Source organism: Hydra viridissima, unplaced genomic scaffold, assembly GCF_058129835.1.
Source record: "Hydra viridissima isolate aposymbiotic clone 2 unplaced genomic scaffold, HvirCarnegie_v1 scaffold_4, whole genome shotgun sequence".
NCBI classification, from domain to species: Eukaryota; Metazoa; Cnidaria; class Hydrozoa; order Anthoathecata; family Hydridae; genus Hydra; species Hydra viridissima.
Genome location: NW_028324303.1, coordinates 14093992 through 14116491, shown reverse-complemented (window position 1 = coordinate 14116491; position 22500 = coordinate 14093992). Strand labels below are relative to the sequence as shown.

Sequence of the window (22500 nt, the reverse complement as noted above, 5' to 3'; positions counted from 1 at the left end):
TTTCTGTTCAGCATGCAATTCAGCCATACCAAAAATGTGGAAGTCATCAAAATTTTCTTCAATGAGGAAGGCCAAAAGGTACAATAATGAGAAGAGTAGTTTACTGCCGTAACTGGCGAAAGAAAATTGACGGTTCACAGACCCAGAACTTTTTTCGGTCATAAAAAAAGAAAAAAGTAAATTAAAAAAAAAACACAGAATGGACCCTTACTTCTGTGAAAAGACTATAAAGGACTTTGGGGTAACAAATCAACGGTCAAAGTGACAAAGAGATGTTACCAGAGTGCATGGTGCTTAAATTGAAGCATTTAGAGGGTTCCGTATGTTTTTGGGCTGTTTCCCCAACTCTGGAATAGGATATTTAAGTAAAATCAATGGCATGATGAAAAAAGATCAATGCAAAAGCATTTTTGAACAAAATGCTGTTCCAGGAACAATCGTTTTCAGTAAACCTTCTAAAAACGATTCTACTTCGCTTAGTACTGCTTATCTTTCGAAAAAAGTGGCTACTTTTTTTCTATTGTACGAATGTTGATAAGCAAACCTTTTGAAACGAATTTGAGTTTAACTGTAGAGAAAATTATGAAAATTAGTATGGGTAAAAGCAAGCATACCAATGAGATTGAAAAAGCATATGATAAGCAAAGTGGAAAAGGTTTTCAGAAAATGGAAAAAATGAAAGAAAAACAAAGAAAATAAAGCAAATAAATCATTAAGTATGAAAATGAATTCACTTGTAATCAATTTTTGAAAAATAAAAATATATTTTTTATACATATATACATATACATGTATATATATATAAATATATATATATATATATATATATATATATATATATATATATATATATATATATATATATATATATATATATATATATATATATATATATATATATATATATAAGGTGAGTCGAAATGTAAAAAATATTAAGTTGGAGATCCTGTACATGTCTAAAAAGTTGCTTTTTGATGTACTCGTTTGAAAAAACCTCACTTTTTATTTTATGGACAGTGTCTACAGGTCCCAACTCTGACTAGAAAGACTACATAAATACCCAATGTTAGTGTAATGTATTGCAATGTATTACAAATTAAAAAGAATGTAAACTGTAACAAATCAATGTTAAACAACAACAATACAAAGTTGTTTAACCTAACTGTTAATAAAATCTTTCTTGCTTTATATTTTTGGTATCTCTAATCTGGATTTCTTACTCTGTAACACCATGCCATGACGGGACTTTCTCCCATAAACTTTACAGCTCGCAGCGCTAACGTCTTTAATTGTTTTCTCTACTGTCTGTGAATGACATGGAACATCGGGCAGTAGTATTGGATGTGTGTAAGTAAGTTGATCATTTGAAAGGTGTGATAGCATCGGAGGAGACGTAACATTACTCTGGTCCCAGTCAATCATGTTAATGAACGATGTCGCAGCCAGATTTAATGTTATATCCTTCTTATCAAAGACGCGAACCGGTATGTTACTATTAGTCTGCTTCTCTCTTGCTCGTTACTCTTCTGAGAGGTTCAGATGCCACCTCTCTAGACATGTAGAGACGCAAAATCCTGTTGGCTTTCGTCAACCACCGAGCATGACTTATATTTCCAGGTAAACTCTTTTTGAGGAAATCAATATCTGTAGAAGCCTGACGTCCACGCTGTACTGCTAGACATGCTTTCAAAAAGTACAGTTGGTTTGTTCTAAGATCCTTCTTGACAGCAAATAATTAACGACAGGCAATTCATTCGGATCATATTCTAGAGCTGAGCTAATTGTACCTGTCGATGTGGAAGGTCCTGTAGTTCGAGCAAAATCCACGCCTGCCAAGAACCTTCTAAATGGCAGCTCGTTACAGTGTAGAAGGCATACCAACCACTCTAATGGTCTACCTAAGTTCTCCTCCAATATTCTTATGATTCCGTTGCTTTTACCTGTATTATTATTTGTGCCATCACACACAACACCTTGAATGCTTTCTACGGAGTTTGTCTCTATAATAACTGACATTAATTCCTTTGTTATATCAGCAGCTTTACTACTTTCAGGAACTACATGATCGATGTATATGTTTCCTGGATACGAGACAATACTATAGTGTTCTTCTTTTTTACTTCTTCTACAACCAAAACTCTCAACTAATGTAACGTCTTGTTTTCCATCAAAGCCTATACAGCACAATTCCTTATTGCTCTGCATATGTTCTTCAACCAGAGTATCTCTCCAGAAATTCCTTTGTCGACGTAGCTTTGAAGGATCAAAAATTGTTGCTGAAGACAACATGCTGAGGTCTTTTAAAACAGCATTAACAATAAGACATGTATTTCTGTTGCTAATTTTTCATCGATCAACTGCTTTACACAATTCCTTGTACTTGTTTCTGTTCTACACTTATACTGTCTCTTCCTCTGATGTATAATTACTTTCAGACGTGGTACGCTCATCCTCATCAATATCTTCCTATTTTTTTATATATTCAACCTCTTTTGACTGTGCTTCATCACACACTGATTTCATAAATTTGCGTTTTTGTCTCTTTTCCAGTGTTGCTGTCGTTTCTTTATCTACTCCACCAATTATCATATTTCTAACAGTTTTCTGGTGAACTCAGAAATCCCACTCTATCAATGGAATTTTATTTGGCAGAGGGCACGTGCATAAGTTCCTATCTCTAATGCCCGAATCAAAGCATTTGCAGGTACAAATGTCAAATAACTTCTTAAAAGAATTCGACTTCTCAGTGAACGTGTCTGATGTTCTTTTTGCATCTGATTATTTTTCAAGTGTATGTACTTTATCCATAAGTCTTCTAATCCTAATGATTGTGCTATTCACTTCTATTGTGGGAATACTTGCTTTTGAATAAACACATTTCACTCTGTCTGCTAAAATTGAATATCTTTCTTGCAAGCTAATTTCTAATACTGTTTTCTGATTATAATAGAACGCCTTAATAACGTCTTCATACAATGGGATTTGATTTTCAGGAAGATCAACTAACTGTCCAAACAATGGATGTTTAGTTGCACTTCGTGTACACATACTGTCCATATTTAATATAATTTGTCTAAAATAATAAAAAAAAACTACAACAAGTTATGTTTACAATAAATAAAAGCTGTTAAAACAATTTTTCATAAGAATTTAGTCAACAAATATTCCAATATTTATACAGACCATAATATGTTTAGCCCTCTCATAAATAGGCCTACATGTTAAATGAAGTGATCTTTCTACAGTCTAAGCTATAGCCTACTGTAGTATAAATTTATATTAGTCTATTTGAATTTTACTCTAGGTTTGTTATTGCAAAAAAGAAAATAAAATTACAAAATACTACATTAGATATTTTGCTTGTTTCTAAAAAATCCAGCTAATGGTTTGTTGCTAATGTTGGTGATGTCACATGTAAATAACGTTATAAAATTTATTCCATTTCTTTTTTAGCACTTGTAGTTAGGTGCTAAACCATTTGCCAATGCATTTTAGTCAATGATTTATAGTTGGTACGTATTTAGATTGTACCAAGGAAATGGTTAAAATACATCAAATAAGGTAAGACTTTAATCAAAAGTTGGGACCCCTAAACATTTCATAAAAAATCTTTAAATATTATTTTCATACTGTACTGATGCCAAGACAACTTTTTGTTCATGTACAGGAAAGATAAAAAAATTCGACCCACCCTAATATATATATATATATATATATATATATATATATATATATATATATATATATATATATATATATATATATATATATATATATATATATGTATATATATATATATATTTATATATATATATATATATATATATATATAAATATATATATATATATATATATATATATATATATATATATTATATATATATATATATATATATATATATATATATATATATATATATATATATATATATATATAATTATATTTGTATAATTTGTATACTAAATATTTGATAAAAGTTTTGAAATGTATGTATGTTTTTATTATTTTAATAACATTTTTAAATGTATATTAATTTTTATAAGGTTAATGATTAAGAGCAAGAACTTTTTTGAAAGGTTAATTATTGACAGTAAATGAATTCAATAACTCACTTTCTACGATCTGCTTTAATTTCTTAAGCTACTGCTTTTCTCTGTCATAAGTATTTTACTTCACTTCACATTTTTTTGCTACTTTAATTGAGAATTTTTTCTTGCGTTTCGAAAACAATGCAAGAAAAAATCTCTTCAAAGGAACAAAGATTTTTTTTTGATGTTACTTCTTTCGGAATAACCTTATTTAACAGCATGCTTTTAATAATGTCTGGTTTTTCTAAAGACACTAATTGCTTTATTTCTGGTTAATTTTTTTTTATTTCATAATTAGTTTGATTTCATTAATATAAAATGCTCGTAATTTAATCTTTTAATTGATTTTGAAATCTTTTCTTTAACAAATTTTATTTCATAATTAGTTTGATTTCATTAATATAAAGTGCTCGTAATTTAATCTTTTAATTGATTTTGAAATCTTTTCTTTTAACAAATTTTATTTCATAATTAGTTTGATTTCATTAATTTAAAATGCTCGTAATTTAATCTTTTAATTGATTTTGAAATCTTTTCTTTAACAAATTTTATTTTATAATTAGTTTGATTTCATTAATATAAAATGCTCATAATTTAATCTTTTAATTGATTTTGAAATCTTTTCTTTATTAAATTTTATTTCATAATAAGTTTTATTTCATTTATATAAAATGCTCATAATTTAATCTTTTAATTGATTTTTATGTTCATCGATTCGAAGTATGCAAGAGGGTCAACTTGATACAAAACATATTATATATATATCTCTCACAAGTTCGAATATTAAATATTTTTAAACAAGACCCATAATGAAATCCTCGCCAGCCACATCCTCTCCATGGATCTACGTCGTATAAATACAAACATACTATAACTCTTACGTTAAAACTAATGCATTTTTTTTTAAATAAACAAAGGACTAGAAAGTAATTTTTATTTTAAAATTAAATTTAAGATACTGATAAACGTATGGTAACTAAATGCACATGAGGACCGGTCAAGCATGGTACTGGAAAAGGTGCAATGGTTTGGTGTTGTTTTTCTGAATTTTGTGGAGTTGGACCTATCCATAGAATAAACTGCATTACTTTTCCCGATACTAATGTCATTTCTTCCATGGATAGGTTTATCAAGCAAGTAGAATTACTATCGGGTAATAATGCCACTTCTTCAATGGATAGGTTCATTAAACAATTGGTCGTTATTTTGTAGTCATGTCCATATAAGAGGGATATTATGCTGATAATATTCCTGCTCTATACCCAAAAAAAAGATGACCCAAAACACACGTGTGAACTTATTAAATAGTTGCTTGAAACGAATCAAATTCAGGTAATGAAGTTGCCTAGTCAATCAGCTAATCTCAATCTAATTGAAAGTTTATGGCACCTAGTTGAACTTGCTCTAAAATACAAAGGACCGTTTATAAATGTCAATGAGCTATATAAAGTTATTAAAACCTCGTCAAATGAGACCACACAAGAAAAAACCGACGAATTCGTCAAATTCAAAATCAACCTTATTAAGATGTTGCGATAGTTGGAAAAGCAGGAAAATGCCAATAAGTTAGCAAACCTCTGCGCCGTCAAAACCACCCGTGGTAACATCAAACAAACTGCTCTCCTTTTTAACCCAAGTTATCCTGATTGTTATACAAAAATATATTAAGCAATCATCTTTAATATGAGGAAGCTGTTGTAATATTTTCAAGTGAACATTTGTCTTGTCAAAATCATGATTATACAGATTACTAAATCAAAAATGATTTTAGTTTTGTACAAAAAATTTTTTATACGTGAAAAAAATCCTATTATTTTGCGTAAAATAAGGAATTTTTCAGCTTTATAGGATTGGTCCCAGGACTGTCGAAATTTAGATGAAAAAAATGAAAGTAAATTTCGTAACTGACGAATATTAAAATACAAATACAAATAACAAAAAATAAATTTCATTAATATTTCAATAAATTCAGTAAACTTAACGATACTAATAAAAATGCCAGCAAAAAAAGAACTTCAAAAATTCTTTTTTTAAAATGAGAAATGATCAAGTATATTGATCACAATTTCGTTAACAAATAAAATTATGTAAAAAACACCATGAGATCCATATAAACGGAAGTTTCTATGTATGAAATACTCTCTTGAAATTGCAACGTATGAAATACTCTCTTGAAATTGTTTACATGTTTTTAATATATGAAAAGTTATGCAAAACCTCAAAAAATCTGAGAACATCAACTTTAGCAACAACAGCAGCTTTAATACTACAACCATACCTGCGAGTCCTGGTAGCGGCTGTTTCATATATTAGCTAAAAATCTTTATCTGGTGACAACGTAATGCTATTAAGAAAAAATAACCCGTTTAATATCAGTTCTGATGCACCAGTTTTTAACTCAGAAGATAAAATACACCTATTTCCACCACCTTCGAGCAGCATATAAGAACAAAATCTACGGTTCTGTAACCAACTTTAAACAGTAAAATATACTTTTCCATTGCTTGTAGCAGTCAAGTAATTAAGAAACTTAAACGAGACGTTTTTATTCCCTTGGACGCAGGAAGAAGGGTAAAGAGATTTAAAATAGCTAAATTTGGATATATCAATTCAAAGTGGCAGTCACATATTATTAAAATTTCTTCTTTCTAGTCAAAATGAAGGCCTAATGGCTTGCCATAAATGGTTTCCATTGGTTCTTTACCTAAATTTTATCATTTTGTAAAACATACAAGTATACAAGTTGCATGGCTGCCTTCTTCTTTTTATTTGCGGTCATGCCCCACCCGATGTGAGGTTCACATGTTTTACAAACCATCTTCCATTTTGTTCGGTCTAGGACATCTCAAAGTGACTCCAACAATTTTCATATGATCAGTGAGCCTGTCTATCCATCTTCTCTTTGTTCTTCTCCTTGGTCTGTTACCTTCCGACACTATTTTAATGGTTGTTTTTGCAACAGAACCTTCCTTACTTCACATTTCTTTTACTATCTTTCTTACTTCATGACTCCCCACTAAGTTAAATACTAAAAAGTTAGTTATAAAAGTAAAGTAAATACAAAAATAGTCCTCACAAAAGTTTGTTCATATCTTAACCTTTGCAATTAAAATGCATTTTTAATAAAAAAAAGCGAATTATAATATTTAATGTTTTTGTTAAACAAGTAACTTATCTTAAGAAAAGCTGAAGAGCACGAGGAATAGTTAGCAAAAGGGATCTTTTCGTTTTAAGATCGAAAAAATGGAAACTTTTTTTACAGATCGAAAACTTCATGGCTCGGAAGTAAATAAATTTTAAACTGTTGTTTGAATTTTTTGACTACCAAGTTAAATCAACTTAGTCTCAACTTAAGTATTTTTCTCTGCTGATCCCGAAAATATTGTTACTTTTTTAACAAGTCGAAAGTTTCATGGATTGTAAATATGATCAACATTTTGACTACACTTTCTTTTAATTGAATAATTTATTTCAATGTTTTGAATAGAGTAATGACAAAATCTAAAGATTTGCTATACAATTTGGGCAAATTACTCGGTAAGAATGAACTCATTAACTTTTGTTTATATATCGACCAATTTTTAATTATGTGTCTAAAGTTCATAGACGTTTTTAAAAGAACAGAAAATTAAGATAGGTATCCGTTTACTTCTTATTGATAAGCGTAATATGCAACTTTAACTTAATCAACCTTGATTTTCTTGGTTCCAAAAACCCAAAACCCAAACTTCTACGATGAGAAATTCAAAACTTATCCGAGTTTTGTCATTGTTAAAAGACGTAAACACGAAAACTCATAAACGATAAAAACGGAAAGAAGAAAAAGTTGAAAACAGAGTACTAACTATTAAACACTAATAGAATGTTTATTAAGATATATAGCATAAAAAAGTATATTGAGGACAGCTTAACCCTTTAACGTTTAAACCTTACTCCCTACTAATCAAACTATTCCCAAATATTGCCCTCTCCTAAGCAAGTTATCCCCAGACCCTCAACCTCGATCCTAACATTCCAAATACTCCTTTCACATAACCCTTGAAATAAACATTCCATAAATCCTAAACCTTGCAACATACTTCTTACTTTAAATTATTTAATTATCAAATACGCCGCCCTCACACAATAGCTGAAGAAAATTATAATTTTTTTTTATAATTTTAATTATAATTATAAACTTTATTTCGGAAAAGTTCAATAAAAAAGTCTGTCATGAAATTATTTTATTCTAATGAATCATCTCACAAAGTTATTGATCAAAATTATTGAACAAAAATCAAAGATCAAAAGGAGCTGAAATTAATATAAAGAAAAAGTGAACTTTGCAGGCTTTCAAGCCCTTGGACTTTGGTTTTCTAGAACTGGTTTTTACTTTCAAAATATTTGTTTAAGCAGATATAAAGCCAAAATACATTTACATAATAGAAATGAATAAAACAAAAAAAATTTCATACACATTGTTGATTCTTTAAAGCAATCAAAGGCACAAAAGAAGTAACTGTTCATAAACAGAAAGAAATCTGCATCAATTTTGAACTTGATTGCTTGCATGTGAGTCATGCAGAAATTAAAATGTGTGTGTGTGTATATATATATATATGTATATATATATATATATATATATATATATATATATATATATATATATATATATATATATATATATATATATATATATATATATATATATATATATATATATATATATATATATATATATATATATATATATATTAAAAACATGTTCATATTTAAAAAGTTTTGACAATGATTATAAAGTTTATTTATTTTTTAATTAAAAAAACGCGTGAATTTCTATAATTTTATAGCATAAACTCGCAAAGTATTCAATTGTTGCCTTTTATTTTTTTAACTTATTAAGCAATAATGGCTTTTGTTTTGTGAGCAGCAAGGTAAAGTTATCTATTTATCAATCGGACATTTCTCTACAAGAAAAGCAAAGTAGAGAAATGCTAGATAGATAAATAGAGAGCAGCAAACTCTCTATTTGTATAAAAGAAAAAAAGTTTTAAGGGACATTTGATTTTCATTCTAGTTTGAAAATTATGCAATTAGTTAGAAAACTTGAAAAAGATGATTTCTTAAGTTACGGAATTCGAGAAAGAATCCATTTTTAATATCAAAAAATCATAAGTAAAACAAAATACCTTTGAGAAATGCAGCAATAACTTAAGGAAATAAACAAGATGTCTGTACAAGGGTTTTCGAATTTGCTAGAGTACAAAATAATTTTAAAAGGTTATGGGTGTCAAATAAACTGCTTTTATGACAAAATCTTCTTCAAAAGCGCTTTTAACGCACGGGTGTCTGCATCTTTTAAGTATGATTAGTGATTTTTTTCTATATATTTCAAAATTTTAGCTATTATTGTATTTCCGTTCATTTGAATGCTTACAAAAAAATGATTGATTTAAAAAAAGTTAATTACAAGTTGTATAACTATATAAAATTAGTTTTTAATGTTGCAACAAAACACTCAACTTACTTTAACAAAACTCGATCGTCTCAATTTTTTCTCAGAAATAACAATTCCTAAAAATGGTATTATACAACGCCTATACTGAAAACTCCTCAAGAAAGACAGTATTTTGGTTTAGAATTATCATAAAATTATTATTGAAAATAGTTAATAAGAGTGTAGTGCAAGTAACATTGCTTCGTAGATTACTTGTAATAAGTTGATCTTTAAAATAACTGCAGCACGAGTTTGTGCACCGTAAAAAAGAATCAACAAACTTATTGAAAATGTTAGCGTACTTGACTTTAGTTGATTTAATGGTTTAATCTGGATACGTTATCAGGTAAAGATTGTATTTTCAAAATTAATGTCCTTAATCTTTAACACAGTTACTAGACTTGTTTGGAAACTTTGAGATAAGCCCCAGATAGCACATAGTTGGCACAACGTTATATTAACGTCGAAAAGTTTGTTGGCCGATGGTCAGCAACCGACATCGAGCCAACGTGGATTTTATAGTCGGCGCGAAGTCGCAACTAACCGTTGGGCTAACTAGTTGGGCTAACTGATTTTGATGCAAAAGGTGTGCTTATCTTTTCAATCAAAAACAAAGTTTTTGCAATCAAATCAAAATTAAATATTTGACTGAAGTGTAACTTTTTTCAACTAAAGGGTAACCATTTCTTTAAATAAAGCGCAACTTTTTCTTTGTAATAATGAATAAAATGTAATGTCCAAATAAGTTTGAATAAAATTTGACGCTGACGAACGAAAATAAAACATTGATTAGTGAACCAACTTAAATTAAACAATTACTTAGAGAAAATCAATGTTGTAATAAACATTATATTAGTATAATCGAAAAGTTCGTATAATTCGTGTTTTAATATTCTTGCCAATAAAATTTTTTATAGATATTCTTAACATTAACTTATGTACATATATGCTTAATAAAATAGATATTTTTAAATTTACATCATTTAAATAATTAAAGCTATAATGCAAATTGACAAAGTTGGTATTAGATTGTTAATTGAGACTTGTCGTCGTAATCAGAAGTCTCCATCTGATGCTCACAAGTTCATAACTACTGCCTGGGGTGAGGATGCATTTTCCATTCAAACAGTATACAAGTACTATCAAAAGTATTCTACATCAAACATAAGTGATTATAGTCAGTTTTCAGATGAATTGAGGTCAGGTAGACCCAGTACCTCAACAACTATAGACAATATTAAGATCATTCAACAACTGCTTGATGAAGACAAATTTTTAACATTAGAGCAAATTTGTGATGTCGTAAACATTTCTTTTGGTTCAGTTTATTCAATAATCACAGAAAAATTGATGAAAAGATCAATTTGTTCACAATGGATTCCATATGGCCTCACCCAAGCAAATCAACAAAATCGGGTTGAATTTGCGCATAAATTTTTGACCATCCTTTGAGATGAATTGAATGTTGAACGATGTCTAATTGTTATGGATGAGAAGTGGATTTACCACAGATCGATCGGGTGCAAACGCAGTAATCGCGCTTGGATTTCAAAGGGTGAAGAAGCTCCGAAACGTATCAGGAGATCACAATTTGATGCAAAAAGTATGGCAATCTCATTTGATGGCAAGGCCTATGTTGAGGTACTTCCAAATGGACAATCGGTCAATTCAGAAGTGTACATGCTTTTCCTATCAAATATGCATTTTAATTTTGTCAACAAAGGCATGAAAAGAGTAACATGGAACACAATGCTCCTTCAGCACGATAATGCCAGGCCACATGTGTCTGCTGCAGTCAGAGACTTTCTTGCTGAGAAAAAAGTCACCCGTGTCATTCAACCTCCATATAGCCCCGACTTTAACTTGTTGGACAGATATGTTTTCTCTTCATTTGAATTTTATCGCAAGGATTTGAATTTTCAGACAAAGGAAGAGGTTCAAGAAGCCATGGAGACAAACTTAAGGTCACATTCACATGATCATATGCAACGGCAACTGGAAAAACTGAAAACAAATTTAAATGAGATTATTTTGAAGCATGGTGCCTACTTATGATCCACTCTTAATTTAATTGTTCTATGCTTATTCTTTGTTATAAAAAAAAATTGATTATATGAACTTTTTGATTGACCCTAGTAATTATGTTAAAATATTTGTACACATGTTCAAACAAAATAATGTTCTTCTCAACTGCTAAGCATCTTTATGAATCTTGCATCTTTACTTCACTTGAGACTAACAACAACGTTCGAATGTTCCTCGTTATACAATTTGATAGAAATCTTTGAATTTGCATCATTCGCTTGATGAGCTTTAAGCATTGCCATAACTACTGCTAAAATTATAGGTATTCATATATGTTTGTGTTTTTATATATTATTAGCAAACACTTATCAGTTTCAATTTTTTTACACAAAGTTTTGTCAAAGACAATTCAGAAATCTGGAGGGGGAGGGGAGGACTAATCGCCAATCAGATTTTTAAAAAGTCTTTATTGACAAAACAATGTATAAAAATAATAGAAATTGATAAGTGATTTCTGATAATTTACTATTGCTTAGTTTTTGTAGGAATAGAGGGGGGTGTAACCTCTTCAAATTATCAAAATATCCTTTTTTTTTCATTCAAATTTTGATTCTCCCCCCTTAATTTTTGTTTCAGCCCCCCCCACAACTTTCTTGACAATCCTATGCCACTGTACACACACACACACACACACACACACACACACACACACACACACACACACACACACACACACACACACACACACACATTAAATACAAAATCTATATTTAAATAATAAAATAGTTAATAACAAATATATAGGTAAAATAAAATCTTTATATACAAATAAAATGTCCATAAATAAAAACATAAATTTTTTTTTTATGTATTACCTGCATAAACATGGCGACAAAATATTATTTTAATTAGTACATTGGTTGATATTTCGCTTTCATTTTTTAATGCCACATCTAAACAGAAAATTTTTGAAAATTAGTATCAATATTTTACTGCAAAAACTAGAAGTAATATGCATCAAAATTCTCTTATACAAGTAATATATGAATTCCAATCACTATTAAAATGCTGCAAATGCATATAAAATACATTACGATATCTCTCTTTAACAGCTGTTAAAGAGGGATATGGTAACAAATGATGAATTACAAAACAAACGCTTCACTAGACATAACTGAAAAAAAAAATTAAAATAAAAGTTTCATTTAGTAAATAATGACACATAATAATGAATAAGAATGACACAAAGAAATTTTAAAATTAACACACCACTTAGCTAAAGATGTGATGATACCTTTTTCATCAGGATTGCTATCCAGATCACTTTCATTTTCTGAGCCTGATGCGAAATAGCGTTCATCCTGATCATCATCATTGATTATTAAGAATTTGAAAAGGAAAATTATCTTCATCATTGTCAATATCAATCTCATATGCATTGTCATCATAACAAACATTTTCACAATCATTAGAAATACTGCAGGTAGACACATTACTTTTCTGAAAACTTTCACCATAAATTTCTTCTCTATCTTTATCAACTTGCTCTCTCATTCTTCTTCTGTTTGTTGCATATGAAGCAGCCATCTAAACTAATAGTATCAGTTAAATTATAACATATAATATTAGTAGCCTAATATTATTAATCATTATTAATACAAAAAAACAAAATTTTAAAAAAATTTAACTTGACTACTTTAAAAATAAGAAGAGCAAGAGGTGATTTGATTCAATTTTATAAAATATGTAAAAAAAAAAAAAAATGGATAAAGTTAAATGGAATCATCCTCCTAAAATAAATATGCAATAACAAGAGGTCATACTCAGAAAATGCAAAAGCAGTTCACACATTCTACCACAAGATTTAACTTCTTCACAAACAGAACAGTTAACAATTGGAACAATTAAACAGGAGAGACAATCAACCCTGATAATGTGAATTTCTTCAAAAACAAGTTTGATTGTTTCGAAAACAAACAAAAGAAAATAAAAATATAAAAAAATAATGAAAAAATGAAAATTAAAAAATAAAATAAACACTTTTCCAAAGGCTGTCAAAGTTTAACATCTACAGATGTTAGACTCACCACATTATATGTGTACAGCAAATAAATTTATTATTATAACTATTATTACATTCTATTACTATTATTACATTTTACATCTTTTACAAATTTTACATCCTATCATAAATAGGCGCTACTGCAGTTTCTCCCCCCCCCCCCTTTTTTTATTTTTGATTATGATAGAGAATTTTATGCTGATTCAGAAAAGTATAAAAACATGGACCTGAAAATCAACGGAAAGTGCTCTATTTCGAAGTCAAAGTTGAAAAAAATCCCACTAAAAACCCTAATATTCGCCATTTTGAGAATATTAAGTTAATGATTTTTTAGCTGACAAAGCAATAAATTTATAGCATGGTTTTTACATTAAAAAAAGTCGTTAAAGTATGTTTATCTCGCGCAATTTTTTGTGGCAATGAAAATAGCCGTTTTTTGATTTATTAGAGAATAAACTATATTGCAAGTAATGTACTTTTGTAATGAATTTTAAAAAAGAATTAAAAATTTTAGTTTCCTAAAAGAAGAACTTTTGAAACTTAATTCATAGTTGTTTTTATCACGTGTAAAATTTAGAAAATGTCACCTTTAAACCGTTTTTTTTAATAAAAAAAACCAGCGTACAATACAATAATAATTATTCATCAATTTTTTTACATTCCCATATTCTACGTTCAACTTTTATTTGAAATCTTCCATTAATTTCATTTCGTTTATTACACTTTCCTTATAACACTTTAAAATAGTAATGCGAAGGCTGATGGAAACCAGGTTTTTTTTATTGCGCAATGTAACGGTAATTAACTTTCGTCAAAAATGAAAGCGTTTTGAAAAAAAATGGCGAATATTAGGGTTTTTAGTGGGATTTTTTTCAACTTTGACTTCGAAATAGAGCACTTTCCGTTGATTTTCAGGTCCATGTTTTTATATTTTTCTGAATCAGCATAAAATTCTCTATCATAATCAAAAATAAAAAAAGGGGGGGGGGGGGGGGAGAAACTGCAGTAGCGCCTCATAAATATATATAAACAGTAAATTACTTAAAGTTCTTTAAGAACATTAAGAAATTTACTATCAATGTTGATTATTCCAAATATTGATTCGTCAATTCATATCAACTATAATTAAGAAACATATATCTTTTGAATAAAATAAAAGTATAAGAGCATTAAATATAGTCTTAATGAATGATATGGAAGCCTAATAGAAACTTTTTAGCACAGCTTTGTAGATTCTCCTGCAATCAGTGCTGCTCTGAGGAGAACTTGGCAAAGCAGCACAAACTTGCCTGATAATAAACGGGGTACTCAAGTTCTTGATAAAAAATTAAAATATTCTACTATCTTTAATGCAATATAGTCAAGTTTATTTACAAATTATGTAGCTTTAAAGTTAAACAAACACAAAAATGGAAATAAAGTACCTGTATCTCTCTAACAAACTGGATTCTAACAAAGGGGATTTCTTTTTACAACCACTTCTTCGCGTAATTCAATCTTTTTTGATTCTTTTAATATCACTTCTTCTCGTGGTTCAACCTTTCTGAGTTCTTTAACGACTACTTTTTCTCGCAATTCAATCTTTATTGATTCTTTTAATACCACTTTTTCTCGTGATTCAACATTTCCAAGTTCTATAAATACCAATTCTTTTCGTGATTCAATCTGTTTGTTTTAAAATAATTTCTTTACAACTTCGTTGCATAACCCACAGCTAACTAAAAACGGGATTATTTTAAGAGTGGCCGAAAACTTAACACTAAAACCTGTAACACACTGAATAAATTCAAAAAAGAAAAAAATTCAGTCGTATTCCGACGTTTCAAGTGGAAAATAAAGGTGTGTTTCGGACCAAAAATCGATAACTTTTTTGTTTCTAAAAATAGAGATTTGAAATTTTGCACAAATGTAAAGTAGTATGTGACGCTTTTAATGAAATACTTTTTATAAGAATTTTTTGTAATACAAAATTAAAAGAAAATAAATAAAAATCAAAAACTTCAAAATTGCTATTTTTTTAATTTCCACTTTAACATAATACTTAACAAATGTATGAAAATCCTTAGGAGTATTAGAAACGACGAAAAAAAAATAAAATGCTTACCTACTAATTATAGAAATATTTAAAACAGTTTCTTAATAACAATTTTTAAATAGTTGTTTTAATGAAATAATGTATAGGTATATTAATGGTACTATATCATAACTACATAAGGACTTTCAGTTCCTGAAAACAATTCGTTGACTTTTAAAAGCTGCAGAGTATCTTCATCAAGTTCTTGCACATTTTTATTTCTAATGCTGGTGATGTACGGATCGGAAGTGTACAGAAGAGTATAAAACACATCCTCATTTGTAACTGATCGAGAACATTTTCTGGCATGATGAAGGCGAAATTTTTTATAATCCTTATTAAGGGACTCTTGCGCATCTTCTTAAGGTTGACCGATAGGAAGTACTGCAAAATGCTTTATGATATTTTCTCCGTGAAGTAAGATTTTGTGTACTGAAGATGGCATATAGTACCATCCATAATTGGTCACATAGATTCTGGCAGTTTCTACAGCATAACTACCAAAGCTTTCACCATTTATCATAACACCTGAGGAGAGAGCTAGCAGAATTATGTAAAATCGCTCAATCAAATTTTTATCCACTCCAGTGATTTCAGCATAGCAGTTTGCTTTGGAAAAAATCTTCTAGCAATATTACCATCATTGGTATTACCACTTACTTGTCTTGGTTTGTCAATGATCAACCCTAGCTCCTCACGAAAACGTTTCTGCACCAAGATCTTCTTCTCTTGCTTTAGCCGTTTCTTTTCATCACTTGTGGCTGCCCATGTTTGGAAAGAAAGGTTATAAGAAATATGTAATATCATTTCCATACAACGAATAAAGGCATGTAATGTCGATAATCCGTATTGATACAAATTTTCATTTTCAGGCCTAGAAGCCACTTTAGTCAAATCGTTCATTTGCCATGGAGTAGCTCCACATATTGTACATGTAGACCGAGAAGGTGTATCCGTTAATGCCTGAGCCACTTTTCCATCTATTATTGTAAGAAAAAGTTCATGTTTTACTTGTACACTTTTACCATTTTTATTAATTAAAGACGGTCGCAAAGAGTTTATTTTGCTCTTTATTTCATTTATAATGGCTTTAGTTTCTCGGGAGTCTCTTTGCAAAATTCTATGCATATAGGTCGACAAATACGAACAGATGAAGATGCCGGATTTCGCCAAACAACTGCGCCAGTTACTTTATCAATTAGTTTGATAGGCACCAATGAACTAGTAAACAAATTTGCTTCAGAAATAAGTTCAGACTCCTCTGAAAGTATCTGCTTGTATTGGCTTTGGCCAGAGGAACCATCACAGCCCCATTTACTATATAAAAGTAAATGCTTGAATTCAATACTGTACACGGAATCTATTGTCAAAATTCTAGATACAGTAGTAATTTCTATTGCAGAAGATGGTGGATAGCAGGTCTGTTTAATTCCTTAAATTTTACAATATGTTGGGAATATGGAACAGTTTCGTTCATTTGTCACCTTCCTCATGTACAAATATTGTGCTTTTGTTAAATCTAAATCAATAAACACGCTGAGTGCTTCTTCAGCCGTTAGCATACTTTTTTGGCTTGCGTTTTCCATAAAACTCGATATTAAGTTTTTTTTGTTTATAACAGCAATCTTTAATGATTTCACAAGTTTTGCTTCTGCTTCTTCTCCTATTAAACGCAACGCCTGAAGATGTGTATTAAAGATGTGCTCGAATCCATATTCCTTAAGTAACATGATATTTTTTCTTTTTTTGCTGGATTCTGACGAATCTCCATTTGAAAAAAGCGGAAGACATGCACGGTCTTCCGCGTTTTTCAAAAGAAGTAGATGGCGTGGATTCGGTAATTGCCTCTTCTGAGTTAGGTAAAGGTACACAATATTCAGAATCCTACCAATCACTGTTCTTAGATAAAAAAACATCCATTTTTCGTGACGCTTGTATCCATCGTTTATTAAACGACAGAATAATGTGCCTTCGAATATAACTAATGAAACAAAAGTTGTCCTCAGATAGTTGATAATTTTCTTTTAAAATATCGGAAAGCAATAATTTACGTTTCGAACACTTAAAAGTTGTTATTTTAACAAGTCACAAAAGTAATGTACATAATATTCAATAGTCAAACGTGTCGGTTTAATTTCCACTGTGAGTTTATTGTACTGATATAAATGTTTCAACTCTTTATATATTGGCAGTGTACATTCACCACAAAATGAGTGCAAAAATACAAGAATGCCATGGTATCAGTAAAAAATTGGTAATAAATTAAAAAACATATACCAAGCTATTGTTATAAATGAACAAAATTTGAAACCACGATAAAAAGCGGTTTTCTGTTTTTTTTACTTTTATCACTTTTTTCCCGATAATTTCGGAAACCGCACGTTTCTGCAACTCATTTTTATACATGTTTTTAATAAACACCTAGGCTACAATACTATATTAAATGTAAAACGTGGGGAAGCGTGGGTAACTACCAAAAGTCTCAGAGAACTTGAAGAATATATATTTAATTTCATTTATTTTATTGTTCAAATAACTACTCCTAAACTGAACCATGTAAGTAAAAATGTATAATTTTCTTAAAATCTCCATAAGATGAGCTTTTCAAAAATGTATAATACTTTACATTTATTCCTAGAAAGTTTTAAAGAAAATTAACTTTTAAAGTGATGAAGCGAACAGGTTTGAATTGAACATCCGCAAAAGTAATAAACATTAGGGGTTCAAAACTTTTTTTTTTACATATAATTATGTGAAATTCCTGCATAATGGTAATGATTGACTATTAAACTATTAAATAAAATTGAAATATAATGACAGTAGCGACATTAGTAAAAAACATTTATGATATGCTGTTGCTCTACAATTTTCCATTGTGCGTTGCCCCGACTTGGGTTCGACGTTATCACTTGAGAGATAAAATAAACCAACGCTTCCGACGTTGTGCCAACGTTGGCCAAATGTATGTGTGCTAGCTGGGTCAACAGGTGAAAGCTGTCAAATTTGTTGAATGCTTTCATTGGGCACAATACATTTTTATATAATAAGATTAATGTTAACAAATATGCTTAACTTATGCTTTCCATATTGCAACGCAGAGATAATTGGTTGCCTTAATATTTCAGTATATGCTTTTATGAATTATTAGAAAAATTTTATGTGCGTGTGTACATATGCATGTATGTACGTATGTACGTATGTACGTATGTAAGTATGTATGTACGTATGTACGTATGTAAGTATGTATGTACGTATGTATGTATGTAATGTATGTATGTATGTATGTATGTATGTATGTATGTATGTATGTATGTATGTATGTATGTATGTATGTATGTATGTATGTATGTATGTATGTATGTATGTATGTATGTATGTATGTATGTATGTATGTATGTATGTATGTATGTATGTATGTATGTATGTATGTATGTATGTATGTATGTATGTATGTATGTATGTATGTATGTATGTATGTATGTATGTATGTATGTATGTATGTATGTATGTATGTATGTATGTATGTATGTATGTATGTATGTATGTATGTATGTATGTATGTATGTATGTATGTATGTATGTATGTATGTATGTATGTTAGGGTGGTCCTTAATTTTCAAAGCTTGATTTTTGTACAGGGCACCCTTGAATTTTGTTTATATGCATGCATAAAAAATTCACACAAAAAATCAGCTAAATCTGAAATCATTTAGAGGTCCCTACCCCATATATAATAGTTAAGTATCATGTGGGGTTCCGTGGCTGCATGTCACTAGTTGTTGTGTTGGTGAACTCTTTCACGGCACACTATACCGCCTGCATAATTTATCAATATGATGTTACTTATTTATTGTTAAATTATCCAGAATGCATTTCACCAGCTGTCAGCCATTTGTAATCAGACACTGACAGACACTCAATATAACAATAATATTTGATGAATCTGAATTAGTGACTACTGACTCTGTCAGGGAAACTTCCGTAACAACTGACCTAGTGGATATACTGGATCAAAAGTGAGTGTTTTCTTTGTTTATTTTTGCTTAAATATTAATTTGCCAAATTATATTGATTTAACAATGAATTATTATAAAACAGACCGAATGACCGATCCGCTGTGCTAAATCCATTTTAAATTGTTAATTAATATCAATTGCCTGAGTGCCATAGTATCGACTTGACTTTTCATTTATGCACATAATTGTGTATTTTATTTATTGGTTTTAGACCTTGTCAGAGTTTTCATATGTCATTGTTGTTTATTTATATTGCATAACATAAATTTTGTCAGTTAGTTTTCTGAGCTCTATAAGTTTTTGTTAGAAATTACATATAATTTGAATAATTAAATTGGATGGTAACAAATAAAATTTATTATTTTAAGGGAGATGGTCCATGCTTGCTGTAGGACTTCGAAACCAACTACAAGACGAGAAACTGAGTTGTGGCTGATAGGCCAAATGTCTGAAATTCTCAGCTCTACAAAGTTACCGTCAAAGAAGGAAGTCATGGCACTTTTCTTCTATTACAAAGGGGCCACCAAACAGACCGTTCGTGAAGCATCACATTCAACAACTAATGACGTTCTTGAAGTGTGGGCTAAAGCCCGCATCCCGACACGGTTGAAGAAACACGTTGTTGAAAAAGTTGAATGTCTGTTCCATGAATATGACAAACTGAAGAAAAATAAGGAAAATAAAGCAAAGCGCTCTGAAAGTCTACTGAAGAAGGAAGAAGAATGGAAGGATGGCTTAGAGAGTCTTTTTGACATTGCTCATGCGGACGCCATGAAGATGATTAGCATGCAGGAGGACAGGGAGTTCCTGTTAGCTCAGCGTGAGGCGGGACGACGTGGTAAGATGGGAAGTGTTGACAAAGCCATGGCCAAAAGAGAAAAAGATGTTCACAGTAGAGAAGAAAACTTCAAGAGAAGAAAAGAGAGAGAAGAACAGGACAGAGTGGCCAGAGAGGAGAAAGCTATTCTTCAGAATTCCGAAAGCGAACAGGAGTATGGTAATGATAATGAAGCATTTGGTGAGCCATCATCAAGCACAACTTCAAAGAGAACTAAACGTAAACGTGGCACACACAAAATACTGAATGACAAGTTAGCAGTATGTCTGGATATGGCAAAGGTCAGTGATAGAAATGCTGCACTAGTCCTGACTCCAGCACTGCAGCACCTCGGTCATGACCCAGCAGAGTTTAATATCAATCGATCGTTCATTCGAAGAGAAAGGATGAAATGTAGGCAGAGAATGGCAGAGAACTTGAAAGCAGAATTCAAGCCAACAGTTCCACTAACAATACACTGGGATGGGAAATTGCTGGAAGATATCAGTAGCAAAAAAATTGTGTACCGGCTCCCAATCCTCGTGTCTGGACTAGGAGTTGACCAACTTCTTTGTGTACCGAAGCTGCCATCTGGAACTGGAGAAGCTGCAGCAACAGCTGTTTATGATGTAACTGTAGCGTGGGGCATAGCTGATAAAGTCAAGTGCGTGTGCTTCGACACTACTTCCGTCAATAGTGGTCCAAGAAATGGTGCTTGCATCCTACTGGAGCAGAAGTTTGACAAAGATTTGCTCTGGCTTGCTTGCCGTCATCACATTTTAGAAATAGTCTTAGAGGCAACGGTTTCTCTTTCTCTTGGCCCTTCAAAGGGTCCAGACATTATGATTTTTAAAAGGTTTCAAAGCAGTTGGGAAATCATTGACCGGTCAAACTTTCAGGCATCTAGTTCGAATGACATCGTGCACAGTGCCGTTTCCAGTGTTGCAAATGAAATTATTGCATTTGCTGAAAACCAACTGCAACAGTTTCAGCCTCGTGATGATTATCGCGAACTGCTAGAGCTGACAATAATGTTTCTGGGAGGCGTTCCATCTCAAGGATGCTCATTCAAAGCTCCGGCAGGACTGCATCGAGCCAGATGGGTGGCCAAGGCTATTTATTCATTGAAAATATGGATGCTGAGAAGCCAGTTCAAGATGACAAAGAAAGAAGAGAAGGGAATAGCAGACGTGTGTCTTTTCACAGTGACTCTGTATGTCAAGGCCTGGTTTAGAGCGCCGTCAGCGCCATCTTTGCCTCGTGTTGATCTCGAGCTTATCAAGGAGATCGACAAATACAAGGCACAGAATCAAGCAGTCTCTCAGATCGCAATGAAGAAAATTTTAGGACATTTGTGGTACTTGTCAGAAGAACTGATTGCATTGGCTTTCTTTGATGACGAAGTCTCCGATGACACTAAACGTCTGATGGTCAGAGCCCTGCAAGCACCGGGTGCAGAATATCCTTTGAAGAGGATAACTGTTGATCCTACGCTGGTGAGCTCCAAGAACTTGGAAGACTTTGTCACCGAGAGCAGTCGTAGATTCTTCACCATCACTGGTCTACCGTCAAATTTCCTCAACAAAGATGTGAAGCTCTGGTCTGCAGATGCTGAATATCAATTGGCGAAGAACACTGTCAGTAGTATGAGAGTTGTGAATGACATAGCAGAACGTGGAGTTGCCTTAATGGACGAATACAACAAGCTGCACACAAACGATGAGGAGCAGAAACAGTGCCTTCTCTTAATTGTAAAGAAGTACCGCCAGCGATTTCCTGATCGAGCGAAGAATACCCTGGCAATGGACTAACTAGACGGTTTTTGTCACTTTAACAGTCTCAACACAGAAGGACAATAATAATTACAACATGTAACACTGTAACATTTGTTTAAATGTGCTTCAATAAAGCAATGTTGTGCTCTGTGATCATATTTGTCCT

General features: G+C 31.0%; 1 protein-coding gene across 12 annotated transcripts; it reads right to left on the bottom strand.

Moving 5' to 3' along the window:
• Positions 1-10443: 10443 nt before the first annotated feature.
• On the bottom strand, positions 10444-15381 carry LOC149890034 (uncharacterized). Of its 12 annotated transcripts, XR_016452075.1 has the most exons (6): positions 13414-13544; positions 13087-13182; positions 12860-12951; positions 12466-12543; positions 11757-11900; positions 11433-11569 (listed from the first exon to the last, which is right to left on the bottom strand). XR_016452075.1 is itself a non-coding variant. In XM_090086095.1 (5 exons), exons 2-5 carry the CDS (start codon positions 13105-13107, stop codon positions 11791-11793), a joined length of 276 nt encoding a protein of 91 aa, XP_089942221.1. In that variant the 5' UTR covers positions 13108-13182; positions 15077-15361; the 3' UTR covers positions 10444-11790. The 12 variants fall into 12 exon arrangements, 8 of the variants coding, with proteins under 8 accessions (XP_089942221.1, XP_089942220.1, XP_089942219.1 ...); XM_090086095.1 differs by lacking the exon at positions 13414-13544 and adding an exon at positions 15077-15361 and having other exon boundaries at positions 10444-11900; positions 12885-12951; XM_090086094.1 differs by having other exon boundaries at positions 10444-11569; positions 12885-13182.
• Between the last annotated feature and the right edge of the window lie 7119 nt (positions 15382-22500).

Excerpts from the sequence above, each read along its gene's own strand:
- LOC149890034 (XM_090086093.1), bottom strand. The coding sequence starts at position 13,107 with ATGGTGAAAGTTTTCAGAAAAGTAATGTGTCTACCTGCAGTATTTCTA. Across the intron at positions 12,544-12,884 it reads TAGCAATCCTGATGAAAAAG|ATGTGGCATTAAAAAATGAA; the intron begins GTATCATCACAT and ends TTTTCTGTTTAG. Across the intron at positions 11,901-12,465 it reads TTGTCGCCATGTTTATGCAG|CAGTAGTTATGGCAATGCTT; the intron begins GTAATACATAAA and ends CTATAATTTTAG.